This window comes from Cimex lectularius, unplaced genomic scaffold (genome assembly GCF_000648675.2).
Source record: "Cimex lectularius strain Harlan isolate CLEC.00 unplaced genomic scaffold, Clec_2.1 scaffold232, whole genome shotgun sequence".
In the NCBI taxonomy this organism is placed as follows: domain Eukaryota; kingdom Metazoa; phylum Arthropoda; class Insecta; order Hemiptera; family Cimicidae; genus Cimex; species Cimex lectularius.
In genome coordinates this window covers 485549-507483 of record NW_019392940.1, presented here as the reverse complement: position 1 = coordinate 507483, position 21935 = coordinate 485549, and the positions used below count along the sequence as shown (strand labels likewise).

The 21935-nt window shown below is 33.1% G+C and overlaps 1 protein-coding gene across 2 annotated transcripts in view; it reads left to right on the top strand.

Annotated features, from left to right (window-relative positions):
• Positions 1-21935, top strand: part of LOC106667950 (ribosomal protein S6 kinase alpha-5-like) — a 262137-nt gene that overhangs the window by 95089 nt on the left and 145113 nt on the right. The window contains exon 1 of one of the 2 annotated variants that reach the window (XM_014396275.2): positions 8092-8469. The exons of the other annotated variant lie outside the window; for it this stretch is intronic. Within the exon in view, the coding sequence (XP_014251761.1) occupies positions 8295-8469 (175 nt within the window). The 5' untranslated portion in view covers positions 8092-8294. Of the gene's footprint in view, positions 1-8091; positions 8470-21935 lie in introns of those variants that run through there. 2 annotated transcript variants of the gene reach the window in all.

Below are 21935 nucleotides of genomic sequence, written 5' to 3'. Positions count from 1 at the left end.
ATTTTATTATTTATTATATTTTATTTAATAAACTTTTTTGAAAATTTTTTTCACACCCTACATGTATTTGTATAATTCAAACAATGTTTATAAATCCCAGATGATCTCAGTAAAGATCGAAACGTTGGCACGATAAAGAAAATGTTTTTCTAAAACCTACGTCACACCAGACGGCATCTCACGATCTCCAATTAATAATTATACAAGATTTTTCCGAAATGGAAAATTTATGTCACAGCAGGGTTCGAACCGACGACCTTCGGCTCAATACGCCGCTGCTCCAACCATTTGAGCTACCGTGACCTCCATTTTGACTTCCCCGAAATGAAAGGTTTGTGACATGGATTGAGGTCGTGGAAGACTGACACCAATTTTTCATTTAAAAATAATCGTGTATAATTAAGTGAGTAAATTTCAAAATCGTTTGTAGCCTTAACATTGATGCCTAAAGAATAAACTTTCGGGGCGTCGGTGGCCGCAACTGGTTAGGCGTTGACACGACGCTCATCACTGTAAGGAAAAGGTCCTGGGTTCGAATCCAACTGCCATGCATTCGAACCTGACAGACAAATTTCTTGTACCGCCACCTCGAGGATTCAAATAGCCTCGAGTTCAAATACCCTCATAAAATGAGTAAAAAAAAATCTATATTTAACTGGCAGGGTAAATAGTTATTTTTTGTTAATTTAAAAAAAAAATACTTTTTTCTTTTTATTTTATTACTGTTAATTTTTTGTAATAGCCGGCTTAATATTTACTTAATCATTTTTTAACAAGAGAAAGAATATAAAGTTATATTTTGTACTAGGGAGTGATATAAATTATATAGTGAATGTGTGGTGTTTAGTGACCGTTAATTAATGATTATTTGGTGATCGTGAGATACGTTCTGGTGTGAAGTAAGTATAGAAAAACATTTTCTGTATTATGCCAACGTTTCGATCTTTATTAAGATCATCTTCAGGGCTCAATCTCTTTGTTCAACAAAACAGACAAGAATGACACATCTACACGGAAAACAAACACTTTGAGTCCTGAAGATGATCTCAATAAAGATCGAAACGTTGGCACGATAAAGAAAATGTTTTTCTAAAGTCCGCACGTCATGATTTCCAAATAAATATATAGTGAGAACTTAGTTTTTATTTAAAAATCGATAACGACCAAAATAATATACTGTGCGCACAACAAAATTTAATAATAATTTCTACTCCTTAATTTTTAGAATTGTTATAAAGGAGAATCGCTTGAACAATAATAACTTCACTATAACAATATTCAATACAGATGCATATTTATTATATACTAACACATACTTCTTCTGTTATTCTTTCTTATTTTATTTTTAGTAACTTATTATAAATTAATTTTTTGTACATATTCTATAAAATTTTAATTTTAGATAAATAATTTTATTTCTTATGCAACTTAACTTCCTGGTCATTTTTAACGTATGAGGTATTGCCTGTCCTATCGCTTGTCGACGAAAAAACTTTTCACGTCTACAGGAATAAATAGTTAACAAATTTAATTGTTATTCTATGATGATGTTTGAAGGTCAGTTATAGTCGATTTTATGTAAATGTCTTCACATTTTGCTTGCCTATTAGTTTTTTCATGTTTATCAATTTCAAGGATGATTTTTTTTCTGAATTATCTCTCTGTGAACTAATCAATTCGCCAAATTTCGTGGGATGCGAACTGTTTCAAAGCGATGAAACATAAAGCCTGTGTTAATACCGTTTGGACGCAGATAAAAAAAAAATCTGTTCGAAGGTTTAAAAGAAGGTTGATTCTTTTTATTACGCAAGAGTGAAATCATTACTTAATCGGCAACGGTTGAGCAAATTCAATGAGGAAACAACCGTTGGAAATGGGAAATATTTGGTAGTGTATTCTAAATCGTCAGGTTGTCTTTTTTTCCTTTTTTTTGTTGTTTAAACTGTCTAAATGTTTTTAAATTTGTCCACGTGAAAGGACACGAAACAGAAGGTTGAGTCCTGTTTCACAGCGCCCTCTTTATTAACATTCATAGCCTCATTATAATATCCTACTTCCTATAACAGTTCCCCTTCTAGTCACGTAATCAACCGGAGTACCTGTGTAACTACAAACATTCGCGACATTTTCCTTAGTTGGCGAACACAGGATTTTTTTTTTGTAGATAAAAATATTTCCAAAGATAAAAATCCTTTTTATGTTGTCTTATTCGATTTGAAATTTGAAAAGGAGATAATTTCTTTTGTACTTTTAGATAGGTTTGTTACAATAGATGGTTGGAACTCGGTTGAAAGTACTTTAAGTATAACCAGAACCTTTCCCCTTAATCCTAATCATAAACGCCACCTGTTCTTACCGTTGCCCCTGCTTTATCCGCGACTTATCCTTTCAGGTGAAAGGCAGGAAAAATGGAGAAAGGACCTAGACGGCATTGCCTGCGATCTTTGTTCTTCATTTCCCCATAGTCCTGCCAAGATAAGTCCTGATTGACATGAAGTTTTATTACCTTATTATTTTTAGTCTGTCTATATCGGACTAATCAGAAAGTTCCTGTTAAGTAAAGAAGAAAATATCCGAAATTTCCTTACTTACCAATAGCAGAAATAACTGTTATGTAATTAAATCCAGGTAAAGATGACTTGCCGTTTTGTCGCTCGCGCTTTACAGTGTAATTCAATAATCTAGAATCCACTGCACTACAGTTTAATGACACATGATTCATTAATTAATTATTAATTTGACAGTTATGAAATTTCGCTTATAAGGAACAAAAACCTCTCTACTAAAAAAACCTCATTCTTGATTTTTTGGAAATGGATATTTATTTCTATAATGATGAAGTTATGGTTATAAAACAAAATATTTTCAAGCGTGTTTTATGTGAAGTAGACACTTAATAATTTAAAATGCATAATATATTATATTTTTCATGAATTTTTCAGTGGTTGAACGTATCATGTTCCACGGCTAAAATTTTTGTTATATTTGTTATCTTATTACATTATAAGATATTTTGATGATAAATCCCAGTGCATACACACACACACACACACACACACACACACACACACACACACACAAATGAGGCAGTTGTTTTTCAATTTATATTGTTTTGTGATGATTTCTCTTGAGATTCAACACTACAGTGAATTATGCAGATATAAATGAAGGATAAAAGTCTAAAATGAATACTGTGACCGCAGTATGGAGTTATTTACATATTCATAGATATGAAGAATTATAGTACGTATGAGACATGACCTTTTACAGATTTCCCGGCCCGCATGTACTACCTTTGTCCATCCATGTTTCGACAGTTCTTCATCGGTGGTTTGTTCCAGAACTGCGTCCTGTTATCACTTTAAATAATAATAGTTGAAGGAAAACTGATAAATTATACGCAGTAAATAAATTTTCTTAATCAACTTTGATTTTTTTATTATTTCTTTCGAGACGACTGTATTTTACTACAAGAAGTATACTAATGATGATTATAGATTATATATATAAAAAATGTATGCTGTGATATAGTTTCGATTTGTCATAATACATTTTCATGTTTCATTCGAGCAATTTGGCCTTCCATGACTTCTCTGGTCCGCCTGTTCTTGCTTTGTCTCTAGCTTATCCATAATAGCATAACTCACGAAGGTTTCAGAATTCCTCCACTGAAAAGGTCATTACATTTACTTTCTATAACTTCTAGTAACGAAAGTGAACTGAAAGTTCATTAATTATTATTGGAGAAGTCTATTTAGCTGTCACGATACTAAATTTTTAACTAATTAAGGTTTTCAGTTGAGCTAAAAAGTCAGTGTCACGAACGGGATTCGAACCCACGATCTTCGGCTAGATACGCCGCTGCTCTACCACTTGAGCTATCGTGACCTCGATCAACTCGGACACTAACTTCCCATCTCAACCCTTAATTAATTGAAATATATTAATTGGTCAAGCGGACCACTAAAACTAGTGAATCAATTTTTAACTCAGTTTTACTTTTAACTTTTATAAATTTATAGTAATTTAGACGATTATCTTTTAAGACAGTGAACTAAGAAAATTAAATTATTGTAACAGTATCGAGGGAGTTTGATTAAATATTCATAGGTCGAATCTCTGAATTGAAAATCGCAACCAATTGTTTAAACTAGAGTGACTGGCGTCACAATAAAACAATTTTTTTAAAGTAAAAAAAAACTTTGAATTAAAAATTTGCATATTCTTTACCAAGATCAAACAATATCCTGAAATGTGGTAATTTTTATGCGTAAAATTGAAAAATTCCTGTTTGATGGATTGTAAAATTGTCAATTTTCGGAAATTCAATAACTAATCGAAGGAACTTTGGAACTGTTATCATTTATTTGGAGTCTCAGCAAGTCATACTAGGTGTGTTGATTTTAAATTTAAATTGTTTGCCTTTAGAGCAGTTTACAAATATAAACTGCTTCGACGACAAAAGAAACGATAACGGTACGAAATGCCTGCAAGATCAGCCCGTTTACCGCTTGAATGTAGAATTGCATTTCACAGTTGACCTCCCAATTCGTTCACTGGGTTTGAACATTCGACCAAACCGGCATGGGCTAGGGTGATGACACGCGAATCAATCGTCGAAGTCTAGGTCATTGACTCGGCAAATACATAATACATTTTGTCATACAGTGTCGCCTCGTGTGGAGTGTAAATTTAAAAACTTACATCCATAGAGAGATAGAAATTTAGTATCTGTTTGTAATCGGATTGGACTGGATTTATGCAACGTGATGTATGAACTGGTTTAAGCTGTCAGCTGTCGAGCCGACAATTAACGCTGATTACAGGTGATTCCAAACGCCTCAGTCTTCAATGGTGTTTTTATTTAAATTGATAAAAATTACCAATAAATGCAAAATTTTTCTTCTCGCCAATTCACCTCTAATTGGTTTTTCTCAACAAAATCGCATTTTAAACCTACCTCCCCCCGGAGCGAAACTGGATAGGAGAAATTTTGGAAAAATCAAATGCGTGCATATTCCAGTGTGCCTTTTGGCCTGACAGAATCAATAAAAAATTTATTAAGATGGGAAGCAGACCATTCACATTTAAACAAAATGTGACTTAGACATCCCGAAAAATTACGTAAACATTTGATTATTTCTACTTGTCCATCTGTAAATTCAAGTAAGGCATATGATGAAAGAGAGCCAGTGCATTTACCTACGTCCTAATGAATATTTGCCTAGTTACGACCAAAATATTATTTTTTTTTTTTACATAGCTTTATTAAAATTTGTTTCAATGGTAACATACTGTATTACTTATTTGGAGACCGTGAGGTGCGGTCTGGTGTGACTAAGGTTTTCGAAAACATTTTCTTTATAGTGCCAACGTTTCGATCTTTATTGAAATCATCTTCAGGGCTCAACGTGTTTGTTTATGTCATTCTTGTTTTGTCGTGTTGGGAGTGCCCCCCCCCAAAAAAAAAAATTGATTTAATGCAGCTTCTCTTGTAAAATATACATGTATACATTACTTGTATTATGTGAAAATGTGTGGTGAATAGTGACCGTTAATCGCTATTTATTTAGAAATCGTGAGATGCGGTCTGGTGTGATGTAGGTTTCAGAAAAACATTTTCTTTATCATGCCAACGTTTCGATTTTTATTGAGATCACCTTCAGGGCTCAAAGTGTTTGTTTTCTGTGTAATTGTGCCATTCTGCGTGTCGTGTCGAGAGTGCCATATGTAGGTATGATTGAAGAACTTCATAAAGTGGTGGTCCTCTAATCGACAAGTCGCCTAATATTTGTTAAAAACTAACTAAGTTTCGGTGCATAATGTAATAAGTACCAAAAAGTCAAGATAAAATAAAATAAATGTACTAAATTAAACAACATTGAATTTGATGAAATGTGAGCGCAAGAAGAAAAAGTCAGTAGAAAAATTGAATTTGTACCAAAGGACTTTGTTTGTTGACTTATCCAGTTTTCCTCGATAGTGCAGAAATCATGGCTGATCGGCCAGCTCCGTCTCAATCATGCATTGAATAAATTTATTTCATTGTATCTTTGTAATTTTCAGTCAACAATAGTTAAACCATATTGGACGATTTTATAACTGTCAAACATGCAATTTAAAATTATTTATATCGGTTTTTAATTTTTATATAAATTTTGGTTATCTAGGACCAATTAAAAAAACCATGAATTAATATTTTATTTATATCATTTTAAAATGATACTTTTTAATTGTATAGCAGGTGGATTTATGCGACATGTATTGCTTTGGCATAAATCATATAAAGAACATACAACTTGTGATAAACACATTAAAGAATAGTTACTCCTTATCATAGAAAATATGATACACCTTGTTTATTCACGTTATAAATTTTTTAAGTGATTTAAGAGTTATGATCATATAATGAATGGATATTTAATTTTAAGATGGTTAAATATTCAAACGGTAGCGCTTGTTATGTGCTTGTGTAACTTGTCATAATCATGAGTGATTTCTTCGTTTTCCTATGAAGAAAAATGCTATTTCTGCTTAATATGTATTTTATTAGATAATCCATGCAAAATTAGTATAAAGTGAAAATTGTTCTTAATATCTTGATAAGTATATTACTCTATTAAGACTTTTTAAACTTGTTTCCTTAAGTTAGAAAGTTTATGCTTTGAATGGAACCATTATTTTCCATGGATAAAATTCAATTCTTCCCGTGATTGCTACACAAACTTTTTTCTCCTGGTAGAGCAGCGGCGTATTTAGCCGAAGGTCGTGGGTTCGAATCCCGCTCGTGACACTTTTTTATCTCAACCAATACTTTACTTAAAGATTAATTAATTGAAAATAATTTATTTGGTCAATCGGACCACGAAACCTAATCGATTTTATATCACCTTTTTATTTATATTATCATATTATTTTCTTGTGAAAAAATTTTATCCAAGCGATACTTTTTGTTAGGCTTAACAATTCTACGAGTATTACTAATTGTTTGTCTTTTTTTTAAATTAAATAGGTTTGTCATTTGTATAAGTGATCCTCATTGATTCCTACACTAACTTTTTCCTCTCAACCACAACCTTAGATAAAATAATTGAAATAATTAATATGGTCAATTATGACGGCTAAACATACACGGATTAATAATTAACTTTGGGGAAACAAGTTTATGACAATGTTTTATTATCTTTTTATTTATATTATCGTATTATTTTCTTGTGAAAAAATTTATCCAAGCGTGTGTGTGCACTCTCAACACAGAAGAAAGACACATCTACACAGAAAACAAACACTTTGAGCCCTGAAGATGATCTCAATAAAGATCGAAACGTTGGCTTGATAAAGAAAATCTTTTTCTAAAACCTACATCACACCAGACAGCATCTCACGATCTCCAAATAATCTTTAATCCAAGCGATAGTTTTGAGTTAGGTATAAAAATTCTAGTATTACTAGTTCTTTGCCTTTTTTAAAAATTAACTACTGTATAAGTGATCCTCATTGATTGCTACACTAACTTTTTCCTATCAACCAAGACCTTAGATACAAAGAATAATTGATATGGTCAATTATTACCGCTAAACATATATTGATTAATAATTAACTTTGGCGAAACAATTTTATGACAACGTTTTATATTATCTTTTTATTTATATTATTGTTATTTTTTTTAGGTTAGGATTAAAAATTCTACAAGTATTACTGGTTGTTTGTCTTTTTTAAAATTAACTAGCTTTTGTCATCTGTAGTAGTGATCCTCATTGATTGCCTGGAGGATATCTGTGGTATCCTTAACTATGGGGCTCGTAGGTGGGGGTCGAAGCTGGTAATGGCCGTTTAATGCGAATCAACAGGAACGGAAAGGAAAAGGTTCCACTTATCGGCTGGAAGCTATAAAAATCAATTTGATGAGTTTTAACATTGGTTTTTAGGCAGATGGTTAAAGGGTTGGTCGAGTGGGAGGGCGAGTCGGTGTCAGCGTGCGCACGTCCCGGACCAGCTGATCGTCGTGCGTCGTGGGTGGTGGGGTAGGCGATGCTCGTGGCGGGGATGGGACGGGCCCATGCCCGAGGGGGGGGCCCGACAGCCGCGGCGTGGGCAAAGTCAGTCGACCACAACACGCTGTCCGTCGAGCATGTGACCAAAAAAAGAGGATTTATCATTGGCCTGTGACAGTGTTTACCTGTGTTTTTTATTTATTTTATTTTTTCGTTTTATTTTCCCTCTTCGATGTGCGCGATTTGACGGCGACCATCACCGTTCGTCCTCGACTCTTTTTACCGGCTGCATTTTTGAAAATGGGAGTGCATAAAACGACGGACCACGAAAGTGGCTATTTCGAAGATGAGGACGATTTTCCGAAGGAGCCCTCGTCAGACGGCAACAGGAACAATAATCACCTGGAAAGTGTTGGATATATGTGCAACGACCTGGAGAACGTTTTTTACCCAGACGAAGGACCTTTGAAAAAAGGTAAGGAATTTAAATTTTGGCACACGAAAAATTTCTTTTAAGGAAAACCCCCTTGATAACATATAGTGACGCAGCAAACCTTCCACTTGTTCAGACAATACACAGCGGAAAATTGATCCCATACAATTAGGAAGGCACTACATGACAGCAGATGTTCCACTATCATATACAAATTTTCATGCACTATACGACAAACACCCAATTACAGACAAAACCTTGCATCTATTTGTTTTTAAGTTAAATAGAAGAATCAAGCATTGAACAATTTGTAATACATTTTATTTGAGACACTGTTTGACATAGAAATATCATCGTTGTATAACATTCGATATTTTTCCTTGCCATTCAAATGTATGAAAATGACGTGAAAGCCCATGTAGCAAAAAATATATTCTGTCTAGAAAATAATAAAAAATGAAAAGTTCAGCATTTTAGGGTAGGAAAATTTTGCCATTTGTACGATGTATTTCAAAATATAATTAACCAATAAACGTCCTTTATAAAAAATATAAAATATATATGAAAAATTAAAAAAAAATATATATATATTGAATGGTGCAGAATTTTAGGGTAGGAAAATCTGTTGACATTGAAATATCGTTGTATACCATTCATTATTAAAATTCGATATTTTTCCATGCTGTTAAATTGTATGAAAATGACGTGAAATCACATCTAACAACAAATATTCTCTGTCTAAAAATTAAAAAAAATGACAGATTCAGCATTTAAGGTAGGAAAATCTTGCCATTTGTACCATACATTTGAAAATATAATTAAAAAACACCCTGTTTATAAAAAAATATAAAATACAATACGAAAACATATAGAAATATATTGGAGGTGGAAAATTTTATGATAGAAAAACCTGTTGACATTGAAATATCGTTGTAATGAGTAAAATTTAAAATTTATCTTTTCTAAAAAAAAAATTACATATATGCAAATGGCTCTAAGACCGCTTGTAGCTCGGAAATTTGTGTAAGAAATAGTAATAAAATATATTTACAAGAATAGTTGAGGTTCAGAATTTTAGAGGAGAAAAATCTTTCCATTTGCGGTATACATTTAAAAAAGTGTATATTTTTAACATGCATCCTGTTTGACATTGAAATATCATTGTATTAGTAAAATTTGAAACGTTTCCTTGCAAAAATATTTTTAAATAAATTAAAATGACGACAAGACCGCTGTATTAGTAAAATTTAAAAAAGATATTTAAATGTATGCAAAAATACTTCAAGTCACAATATTATCTTATATTTCTGAAATTGGTTTATGAAATATTAAAAACAATAGTGAAAATAGTGGTTGTTAAGCGTTTTAGAGATTGAAATTCTTGATATTTTAACGTACGTTTAAAAAGAAAATAATTTGTCTGACACAAAACCGACAGGCTACGCGTTTGTCTTAACATTCGTTCGGTTTGTTATTGTTTTATTTTAACAATAAAATAACAAAGTTTTTCCTCGTAAACTTTACAATAAACTGTATGAAAATCAAATGTACAGACACGGATTGTATTCCTATATATGTATGTGGTTCCTGTTTTTCAAGGAATAAAATTCAATCGGATTAAGATATGTCTTAGATATGTAAAAATGATAAGAATCACGCGTTTTGTTAACATAAACAAGCTCAATTGAAATGTCAACGTTTTATCACTTTAATCGGCAAAGTTTTAAATATGTTTTTGCAAACTAATAAAATCGCATAAAGTATAGTCGCACAGTATGGCTTTCACTTCCGTTATCAATATGGGTGACCTCAAAAAAATTAGGGACACTAAAACAAACAAGTGATCCATTAAAATTAAAGTTTTGGAAAGGTAGTTTTGTCTTAAGGTATTTAATAAACTAATATAGGCACTGTTGTTCTCAGACGTTTAAACAGTATATGAATTGTACCATTGTGTAATTTCAATAAGAAAATTTTTATACTTGCAAATGAAAGTGGACAATAAATTATAAAAATCTTATTTTTCCTACTGTATTCATGGCATCAGATCAACTGAGATCTTATTTTTTCCGATTTAAAAAATATTATAGAATAGAGAAGAAATATCACCGTTTAATAATTTTTTAAATTAAAATGTATAAACGTTCCAGATTTTTTTTAAAGTTGAGGAAAATTTAAAAAGAAAATTCTCAGATCAACGGAAGTGGTTACAAATATTCGACTGCGCCCCTGACATCAAGGACAAGACTAATCTTGTCCAATGTATTTGTGTAGATATCAGGACAATTTAATAGGATATTTCTAGCCTATACTGTGTGTAAATGTAATGAACCTGAAAAAAAATTGACATGCAATTCTGACAAAAATTCTTGAAATATAGACGATTATAGTTAATCTAATTTGTCAGTATTTTATTACTGTTCGGACGTATTAATTAACGTTGAAAGGTTATGGAAGTAGAAATCGTCTCTTTGGAAGTAATTTGAGGCATCTCCACATGGATAATTAATCCGCCATATATCTTTCCAAAGAGTGGCCAGTTTTAATGCAAATTTAATTTTATAACGTGGGTCAAATGTAATTGACAACTCATTCGATTTGTGAAAATTAAAAAATATCGACTTTACTATGACAATATCTCGTATTATTTACTGCAACCGTTCGGTAAGCTATAGAGAATAACTATTTTTCTCTTTAGAGATTAAATTTTTTCGGATGGAAAAACATTTTTTGAAGAACGCAATATTAATTTTATTTAGGTTTTATTGGCGCATTACATATTCTCAATTGCTATATCTTGCCTATTTCGATAAACGAATAAAAAACCGTAATTGAACATTTTCGCTCAAACAGATTGGTTATTTTCAGAAGTATGACCTTGTATATCTTGCTTTGCGTGATACAACTCGAGAATAACAATTTTTTTCCCACAGGGTTTGGATACCTTCAGTTCAGGTCTTGTATAGCTAATTCAATTGAGTAAGAAGGTTCTAAAGAGTTTATCAATTTTAAAAATTTTCGTGAATCAATTTGTATTATTGTACTAGAGATAAAAATATACTTCGTATACTTCGATGAGCAAGTCAAATTTGTTATTTGAAATTCGATCTATAGAATTTTCAATATTTAATTTTCTCAAGCTGTCTTGTGTCCATATTTTAAAGCAATTGTTTGATTTTGAACTTTAAAAAATACGTCATGTTATTTTCTTTTATTTGTAAAGCTCAATTTACTGGAAAAAGTAACACTAGATAATAGTACAAATATGGAAAATTTTCATTTGAAATAATTTGTGAACTTCGTACCTCGTTTGCCTATAAAATATGTTGCTTACACCTCCATTTCTGTATCTGGGCTTAACTTGTAGACCTCAATTGTTTTATTTTTAACTTGGCATTGGCTGTTATAGATAAAAAAAAACTTAAAATTCCTAAGACCGTTTTATATAAATATTGCCATAGGAAATGAGATTCTCAATTGTATAAACTTGTACATCTCAATTTGCGTGATTTGTGACTTAGTAAGGGCAATCTTTCAAAGAGTATATATATTTGGAAATAAAATATTTTGCCATATGCACATCAATTGGTCTGATATTCTCAGTCTACTTTGTACAAGACGGACGTACCTCATGGTAGCGTCTTAGGTAAGTTACTATTCTCACTATACATTGCTGATATTATGTTCCATACCGACACCTTTATCGTACCACCCTATTCCGACCCCGTAACAGCTCACTGAACCCTCCATTCCACAACTCAGCACCACAAAATTCCAAAACGAACTTCACCCTCTGTCCTATCACTTTTATGTACCTCCAATGTATTGAGCCTCACCACCTTTATATAAAAAATGTCATAGACTATGATTATTCAGAAATCGTGTGATGCGGTCTGGTGTGACGTAGGTTTCAGAAAAACATTTTCTTTATCGTACCAACGTTTCGATCTTTATTGAGATCATCTTCAGGGCCTGGGATTTACATACATTGATTAAATTTAACAAATACATGTAGGATGTGGAAAAAATTGAATTTATACAATGCAAAAAAATATTTGTTATATTCAATGAAAGTATTTGTACTCACTCAAAGTGTTTGTTTTCTGCGTAAACACCACACACGTCATAGGCTATTTTGGGCAGTATATAGAAACCGACAAATCTGCCCTATAACAACGTAATTATACAACTGAACTGATTACGGCGATTACTTAAAACAGTACAAGCCAATACATTTATGTACACCTCAATTCTGAAACCAATATGGGCATACGGTAAGATATAGGGGTTCAACCAGTGTCAAATCTCCTTAGATCCAGGCACTAAAATGACGATCCCTTAGATCCATTGTTTGTGCACAGTTCTATGTTTCCGACTGCACATTCCATTATGGCCAAAATTCTCTTTATAAACGATGTTGCACAATCCAGCTACAAAAAATTCCTCGTACAACAACTTTCTTCATGATTTCTTCCAAATCATCCTCTATATAAAGATCCCTGAGATTACTCTTCTTTACAAATTAAACTAAAAATATATAAAAAAGTATGAGCACGTTATTTTGGTAATAACTGTTCTATTTGCTGTAATATTTATCTCGATTTGTGTTATAGCTATTTGAGATTCGTAGAATCTGACCACCATTAAGTTCGGATATTTTTAGTCGTAAGACCTTGTGTACCTCGCTGTGCGAGTGAATGTCAATTTGGCCCATAGAGATTAAATATTTTCAGCAAGACCTTGCGTATTCGGATTTGCGTGTTTAAACTCGGGGATAGCAGTTTTGCAGATGGCGTTAAACACAGTACGTCCCTTTTGGAATATCAGATTGAAAATTGTCAACTAAGACAACACATGCATATTTCGATAAGCCTGGCAAAACCGTGAACAATACATGACAGATCGTACATTTTCATTTTTACGATTTTTATTTATGTTTATCATATATAGCGTGATCCATAATGGAGAGGAAAATAATATCAGCCAATTATACCTTTAACATATGGTGTTTAGTGACCGTTTGTTAATGATTATTCGGAGATCGTGAGATGCTGACACCAGAAAAACATTTTCTTTATCGTGCCAACGTTCCGATCTTTATTGAGATCATCTTCAGGGCTCAAAGTGTTTGTTTTCCGTGTAGATGTGTTATTCTTGTCTGTCGTTTTCCCTTTGGGCACTCTCAACACGACAGACAAGAATTACACATCTACACGGAAAACAAACACTTTGAGCGCTGAAGATAATCTCAATAAAGATCGAAACGTTGGCACGACAAAAAATTTTTTTTTCTAAAATCTACGTCACACCACATTGCATTTCATGGTCTCCGAATAATTGTCCCTTTAATTTGATATTGATTGAAGTTTTGTTAAGTGGTGTCGTAGCAATCGGTAGAAATTAAGGTGATAACTAAATATCTATAAACAGATTTGGCTAGTTTTCTAGGAAAAACCGATTCCAGTTTTTGGAATTCGGTATTAGAAAGAATATTAATTATTTCAAACCCCTAAAGAGGCTGAGGTTATCGGCATATTTATCGTTTATCAATTAGTATTTAAAACGAGGAAGCAGGAATGGTACAAATTGATTTGCGTATTCCTTTTTTTATTCTTTGTCCTAAAACTTTATTTTATTAAGTTATTATTTAGAAAAAAAGGAAATTTACAAACATTTGTACAATTTTTCAAGGAAATATGGTAAAAGGGATACTTCAAAATAAAAATAAGTCAAGTATTAAATTTGTTTACAGTTGGCTTGATTTGGATGTACCTTTACACCCTACAAAAAAAATCTTCCAAATTGAATAAGGAAAGAAGTAATTTTATCTCACTAAATATTTCCCAACGTCCAACGTCAAAGTCCTACCTTGACAATAATACCAGTCTGTGAGGTTAAATGTTAATTTCAAAAAGAGTCATAAATATTTTTTTTACGATGTCGAGAAGTAATACGTTAACTGCCTTGTTTACGTGGGGAACAGGCCATAAAAGAAATCGATTTCTATTTATAACATTGATTGCGGTTTGTTTTAATATATTAATAATATTCTCTCTTAACCGTTCATCCGTATTAAATGTTTTTATAGTCGCCTGGTTTTTTTGTTGAGTTAAATAATATTTTGTGCGTTTGTATGAAAACATGAGAGAAAATTTTTTCTCTATTAAAGAATATTATAATAATTACAACATATTAAACAAGGGATAAAAATAACATGTATTTATGTATGACATATGTATTTACAAAATATTGAGGTTTTTTCCTAGAACATTGTACAATGTAGGTGACTTTATCGTTGCTGATTAATTCAATTAATTATTTAAATTATACTTTATTATAAATAAATATTGATTGGGGTAGTCTGTCATTTTGCCCGGGCACAGTCGTGGGTTCAATTCCCAGCGTGGTCTTTAGAAGATTTTGTCAGACATTTCAAGACCCTTTTGGCAATTTGCGTAATCGAGGAAAATTTAAGTTCTCCCAAAAATATTTCCACATGAGTTATTTATTTGAATATATTAGGTTCTACTAATTGTAAGTCGATTTAAACGGTGAAAATATAAGCATGCCCAAACGATTTAGTTGAAAATGCTAGCTGTAATATAATTATAATTATGATATATTAAACAAGGAATAAAAATAACATGTATTTATGTATTATATATATATATATATATATATATATATATATATATATATATGTTTAAAGAATATTCAGAAGGACTAGAAAATTTGACTTTATTGTTGCTGATATCAATTTAATTTATTATTTAAATTAGACTTTACTATAAATAAATATTGATTAGGGTAGTCTGTCATTATCCCCGGACAAAGTCGTTGGTTCGATTCCCACCGTTGTCTTTAGATTTTGATTTCAAGACCCATTTGGCAATTTGTGTAATCGTGGAAAATTTAAGTTCTCCCTAAAATATTTCCAAATGGGTTATTTATTTGAATATATTACCGATATTTTATAATAATTGTAAATCGATTTAAAGATGAAAACTCTGCCATGCCCAAACGATTTAGTTGAAAACGCTGGCCATACTACAATTATAATTATGTCATATTAAACAAGAGATAAAAATAACACATTATATATTCTATATATGCGTTTAAAGAATATTTAGAAGGTCTATGATAGAAAATTGTATAATGTAGGTCACTTTATCGTTGCTGATATAAATTTAACTAATTATTTAAATTATGCTTTATTATAGATAAATATCAGTTTGGGTAGTCTGTCATTTGGCCCGGGCAAAGTCGTGGGTTCGATTCCCAGCGTTGTCTTTAGGAGAATTTGTCAGACATTTCAAGAGCCTTTTGGCAATTTGTGTAATCGTGGAAAATTTAAGTTCTCCCTTAAATATTTCTACATAGATTATTTATTTATATGTATTAGATACTACAGTTTGTAAGTCGATTTAAACGGTAAAAATTCTGACTTGCCCAAACGATTTAGTTGAAAAAGCTGGCCATTAAATAGAGCTGTTCGTATAACTACACCAACACCCTGAGTTATCACTTCTTTCTTAGAGATCTCAATTGTACAGTGCTCGTTCTCCCAAACAATGGTGATGCCCTGGGGAACGTTACATTGTTACATGCCGTTGAAAATGTTAAAAATACATGAGGGGGAGGTTTTTGCTATACGGTGTATTCCGAGGAGAGGTGGATTTTTATACTTTACCTTTTTTTATTGTGATAACTGCGTTTAAAATCGCTTTATTGATTACGTGGTAGTTAGTTTCGAAATAATTTTAAATTAAACCGATCGTTGGAAATCGTATCCTTGTTTACAAATACTGCGTGTTTTATAAAAGTTAAACAGGTTTTTCGCGCCATTAATTTCATATACATTTTCAATGTTCAATGAAGTCGGAAAGAAATATAAAAGAGGCTTAAAAGCTTCGGCGGTCTCGTTCTCATTTTGTCCCAGCACTAGACGTCTTGTTGATAATGATTTTAAAATTGTGACCCACTTCTGTGTCGACCTCGTTTAAAAGAAAAGGAAATATAGACGCTGTTTTCAAATTTAGAAATGAGTCCAATTGAAAAGCCAACGTTTTCTTTTCAATTATTAATCCCAATTGATAGTGTTATCTCTTTATAATACGATAAAAAAAACGTTGTTTTTTTTCTAAACCAATAAAATTTCGTCGCTGGAACGCTCGCTTTATGATCAATTGGAAATCAATAAGTCGTGAAATCGAATAATAAAGGAAATGATATGTTGGCTTTTGTTTTGGCTCGGAATCGCTTAAGTTTACCCGGAAGCTGGGGTCCAAATTGATCCATTTTTCTCGAAGAGAATCGGCCCGCATTTCCCAGTATCGCGCGCTTAATTCTCCTTTCTGGAATAATTTCGGGCTTAACTCTCATCTTGATTGGTTTACTTTGCTTTGTCGCGGCATCTAAATCCTTCAAACTTATCCAATTGGCGTTTTTTTCTCTCTCGCTTATTTAATTTACTGTGTTTTTCATCGGGGGAAATTGCAATGTGTTTCTTGTTATACAGACTCAATAGGTCGAATCGAAATCAGAGATTATAATTCGATATTCAACTGGAATATTTAAATATATTTATAATAGTTATATAAATTATATCACCTGTTATATAAATTACATTATTTTTTATTGAATAAACCCAAAAATAACGACATATACAGACAGTAAGAGTTTTTTTAAATTATTTTAAAAAATTTCAACCAACCATGCCCATCGCAGTAAGTCATTAGCATATATAATCTTAGTGTCGTGCTAACATTGTCGAATGTTAAAATGTTTGAACTGTTAATGTAGAATTGGTAGGTTAAATTATGTCAAATTGCCGTCGAAACGATGGGCCACATTCAATTTTTATGCTATCGAATTGCCACAGACAAGTTTACTCAAAGTAAAACAGACCAAGAATAAAAAAAATATTTTAGTTAAAACTCGTCAAAGAAATTGTCTCAATTTAATTTTTCAAAATTGTCCTTTTGAAAGGAGTTGTGACAACTGTTATGTATTTGAGACTGTTACATAAGTGTCATTAATTGTCAAATTGAGTTTCTTGTATGAATGCTTTGATTTTTCTAACAGAAAGGGTCATTTAAACTTTATAATACAGTTGTGCAATAGTAGCTTATTAATGATGAATAAAGTCGAATAAGAAACCTGTTGCTTGAGACAAATAAATTGCATTTTGGTTATGTTGTGACTTGAGTACTTTTTAGAGATATAAATCATACATTGAAACCTTATAACTCGTTTTCTTTTAAGCTTTATAACCACCAGTATAACAAAAACAGCGAGAAAATTAATAAGCCCATGTCAATTTAACGGCCCATGCCAATTTAAATTGAACTAACGAATTTACGTTTTTATTAAGTTAAAAATTTATTTTTCCTTAGCTTTTCTATTTGGTTTAACACACTATCATAAACATGATTATAATAAGGACCATATAAAGGTACACAAACTGTAAAAACTAGAGTTGTTGGAAAGCTTTGAACGTATATTTTCAAATATGTATTTAAATTTTTTTTGTGATGTGTTGACATTATTACTAATGATTAATTAAATAATAATGTCATTATATCTTTGATATACATATGCAAAGGCATAAAGATGAGGATGATAATGAATCATATAAGGGTTACCAGACAGTACTAATTAACCGCCATGCTTTCTATATGTATATATCATCTTCAGGATCTTTATAAACATTAATTTTTCATCCGACCCTAGTACTCCATACCCAGCAAGTGTTTCGCGTTGTGGACCGCATATCCTCATCCCTCGAGAGGAAGAATACTGAGTAGGGGCCTTTCTTGATGTGTCGCAAGCATTCGACTGCTTGAGGCATGATGGTCTCCTTTACAGACTATAACGCAATGTACCACATACCCACTAACCCTTCGTTCCTGCCTAAATGAACGATTCTTCCTAATCTGCCAAGGATCAGCTTACTACGACTAATGTCCTCTGGATACGGACCTCAGACAGTGTACTTGGACCGATCCTTGACCTTCTCTACACTGCATATATCCCAGCTTCACCCTTCACCATCCTTGCATCCTTGCTGACAACTAAAAAGCTGCTATCCTCTCATCCCGATACCACAATTGCTTCGGAAGAGCTCCAGGCACATGCCTTAAAAATAGCCGAATGGAGCAAACACTGGCGTGTAAAGCTTAATGAGAGCCAAAGCACACATGTATCTTCACCCTCCGAAGGAAAACCCCTCATACAATATTCCTCAATTATACTCCCAACCCACAAACAGACTGCGTCCGGGGGGGGGGGGTCCATCTAGACTCAAGTCTAACCTGGAACCAATACACACGACAAAACGACAGGCACTAAACCAACGTTTCGGACTACGATACAGACTACCGTCGCGCAGATCTAACCTTTCAACGCAAAATAATGACAATCTGTAAGACAATACTAAAATCAATCTGGACGTACCGACTCAAAGAATACAGTCCTTCCAATCTAAAATCCTCAGACTCATAGCCCAGCTCCTTGTTACGTCTCCAACAACACCCTTCACAACGACCTCAAAATCACTTTCGTGCAAAAAATAATTGCCAAAACATTTTCCACTTTCCACGCTAAACTCTCTTCCCACCCCAATCGAGCTGCCCAATCCTTATCCAATAGAAACCACTCCTATAATCTCACCAGACGATTGAAGAGGAGACCTCGCGACCTACTGAACCAGGATTAGTCCTCGGGTATAGCTGGGAGAACAAAAATGGTTGTTAACTCCCCTCACGACACATGATCCAAGCCAATTGTAAATTTGACTAATTATAGGTTGTAAATAATATTACAGATTGTAATAAATATATTAAATTTAAAAAAATTGTTATACTTAACATAAAACATATTTACATAAAATAAACAGTAGATGGCATTTTCACTGTTAGGACGTTATAATTGATCGAAACATTCAAAAATTTATAAAACCCATTTTATAATTTCGTAACTGTGATTGTACCGTCGGTTCATTTAGTTGATGTACCATTAGGCCCGTTTCCCGAGGTGGAATTTTAACGGGTAAGTGAAACTGCGGTGTGGATTTAGCCGGCTTCCTCCGCACATCGCTCCATTCGGTTATGTAAGACCCGGCGGGCAATTACATTAGCCGTGGCCGTCCAGGGGAAATGTGACCGTGAAAGGGTTTCTTTTAGTATTACCCTCCTGAAATTCAACCAAGTCGTGGACGAAAAGATAATATATGTGCAACCAAGCCATTCGGTGATAACGCGATTAAAAATTGCCAACAAGCCGATCAAGGGTGGTTGCCAAATTGGCTGTTTCAATGTTCAGCATTTTTCTGTTAAATTTTAATGTTATTGAACTATATTAAGCATACACAAATCATAATACACACCCAATTTTAATAGATTTAAAATAATTCATAGAAACCCTGTTATCCAGCTTAACGTCCGACGACGGTTTATATAAGAATAAATAGGTGTTATAAAATTATAAAAAAAAGTCATATTCACAGATGAAGGAATAGCCAATAAAAAATTCATGCATATATATAAAATATGTGGTGTTTAGTGACCGTTAGTTAATTAGAGTAATAGATTGTTTGGAGATCGTGTGATGCGGTCTGGTGGGACGTAGGTTTTAGAAAAACATTTTCTTTATCGTGCCAACGTTTCGATCTTTATTGGGATCATGTTCAGTGCCTCGGATTTATAAACATTGATTAATATATAGAAATACATGGTGGTTGTGAAAAAAGTGAATTTATAGAATGCTAGAAATTTTAGACTCAATCAATGTATTTGTACTCACTCAAAGTGTTTGTTTTCTGTGTAGATGTGTCATTATTGTGTGTCGTGTTGAGAGTGCCAGTTTTATGTTTATATACGTTGTATTTTGAAGGGGTGCGGAAGGAAGTTGGAACAGAAAACATTTTTATATGAGGAGTTTCTTTGAGGTAAAAGGAATGTGTGCAGTGGGAAGAAATGTGTCCCGATCTCCAAATAGTAAAAAAATATATAAACAAAACCCATCATCAACCATAATATAATATATATAAATTTCCACCCTCGTTTTTTAGTAAATATTGCAATCGTTATAATTTTTATATTTTCTTGTTCACTGGATAGGCTTTTGCAGGAGACGTTGCCCAGTGGCAACACTCCTTCACACTGATACCTTGTTTCGTCTTCACTCAATGAGATGGTTTCGGGGCCACTTTCGGTTTATTCGTCTTGGAGGATTTTCAGGTGATAAATGATAAGTGATTCGATATGGCATCGATTTTATCGAATATCGAGGTTTTGAATGTAATGCTTTGGAATATTTTCATACTCCTCCGAATGCGCCATTCTTAATTCCTGCAAATTTTCTGACTGCGCGATTTTTGGCCTTCAAAAGTTTTCAATAGGGTTTAAGTCCGCGACTACATGCTACTCCAAACATTGAATTGAAGCCAGTTCGAAGTAGTCACTAACGATCCTAGCAGTGTGGGGAGCATTGTCTTTCATAAAAATAAAACCGTCGCCAATTAGTGGCTTATAAGGAACAACTTCTCAAAACACAGCTTCAACATATAGCGCAGCTGTTAGGAACCCTCGATGACGATAAAGGTTGTGCCACTTTCCATAGAAATGCCTGCCCAAACCATAACACCTTTGTAGCTTCTTCAGAGTGCAAATGTTCTTCTACAAACCCTCTTTCCGGCGCAGAAGACCACAAACAAAACCCTGACTCGTCCGAAAACAAGATTTTATTCCAATTTTGCTCAGAACAATTGATTGTGATTTCTTGCGAAACTTAACCGAGGTGTTCTACGTCTTGTCAGCAGTTTTGGACCAGTGGCAACCCTTCTCGCACGTAATCCAGCTTCTGAAAGTCTTCGCTTTACATTGCTTAAACTGACATTAACATATAACTTGTTAAAAATGGGAGTAGATTCGAAACAATAAAACGGTCATCTTTTCGAGATGTGGCACAACGACCTGATCCATACCTTCTTTAGTAACGTCCAGTATCTCATGATAGTGGTGGAAAACCCTTGGGACAGTTGTTCTGGGAATGCTAAGCACCCTGGCCACATAAGCTTGATTTATTATCTTCCATTATTATATCTTCCAACAATTATTCAACTTTGATTCTGGCCGAATCTGTACCACTTAAAACCATCACTGAAATAAATATTAAATTTAACCACTAATTTCTTGGTCTTGACCAATTAATATATTCCAATTAATTAAGGTTTCTGGTTAAGATAAAAAAGTCAGTGGCACGAGCAGGATTCGAGCCCACGATCTTCGGCTAGATACGCCGCTGCTTTACCACTTGAACTATCGTGACCTCGATCCACTCGGACACCAACTTCCCAACTTGAAAAATGGCAAAAAGGAGGAAAAATTCAAAAAGGTGGGGTTGAGATGGGAAGTTGGTGTCCGAGTGGATCGAGGTCACGATAGCTCAAGTGGTAGAGCAGCGGCGTATCTAGCCGAAGATCGTGGGTTCGAATCCCGCTCGTGCCA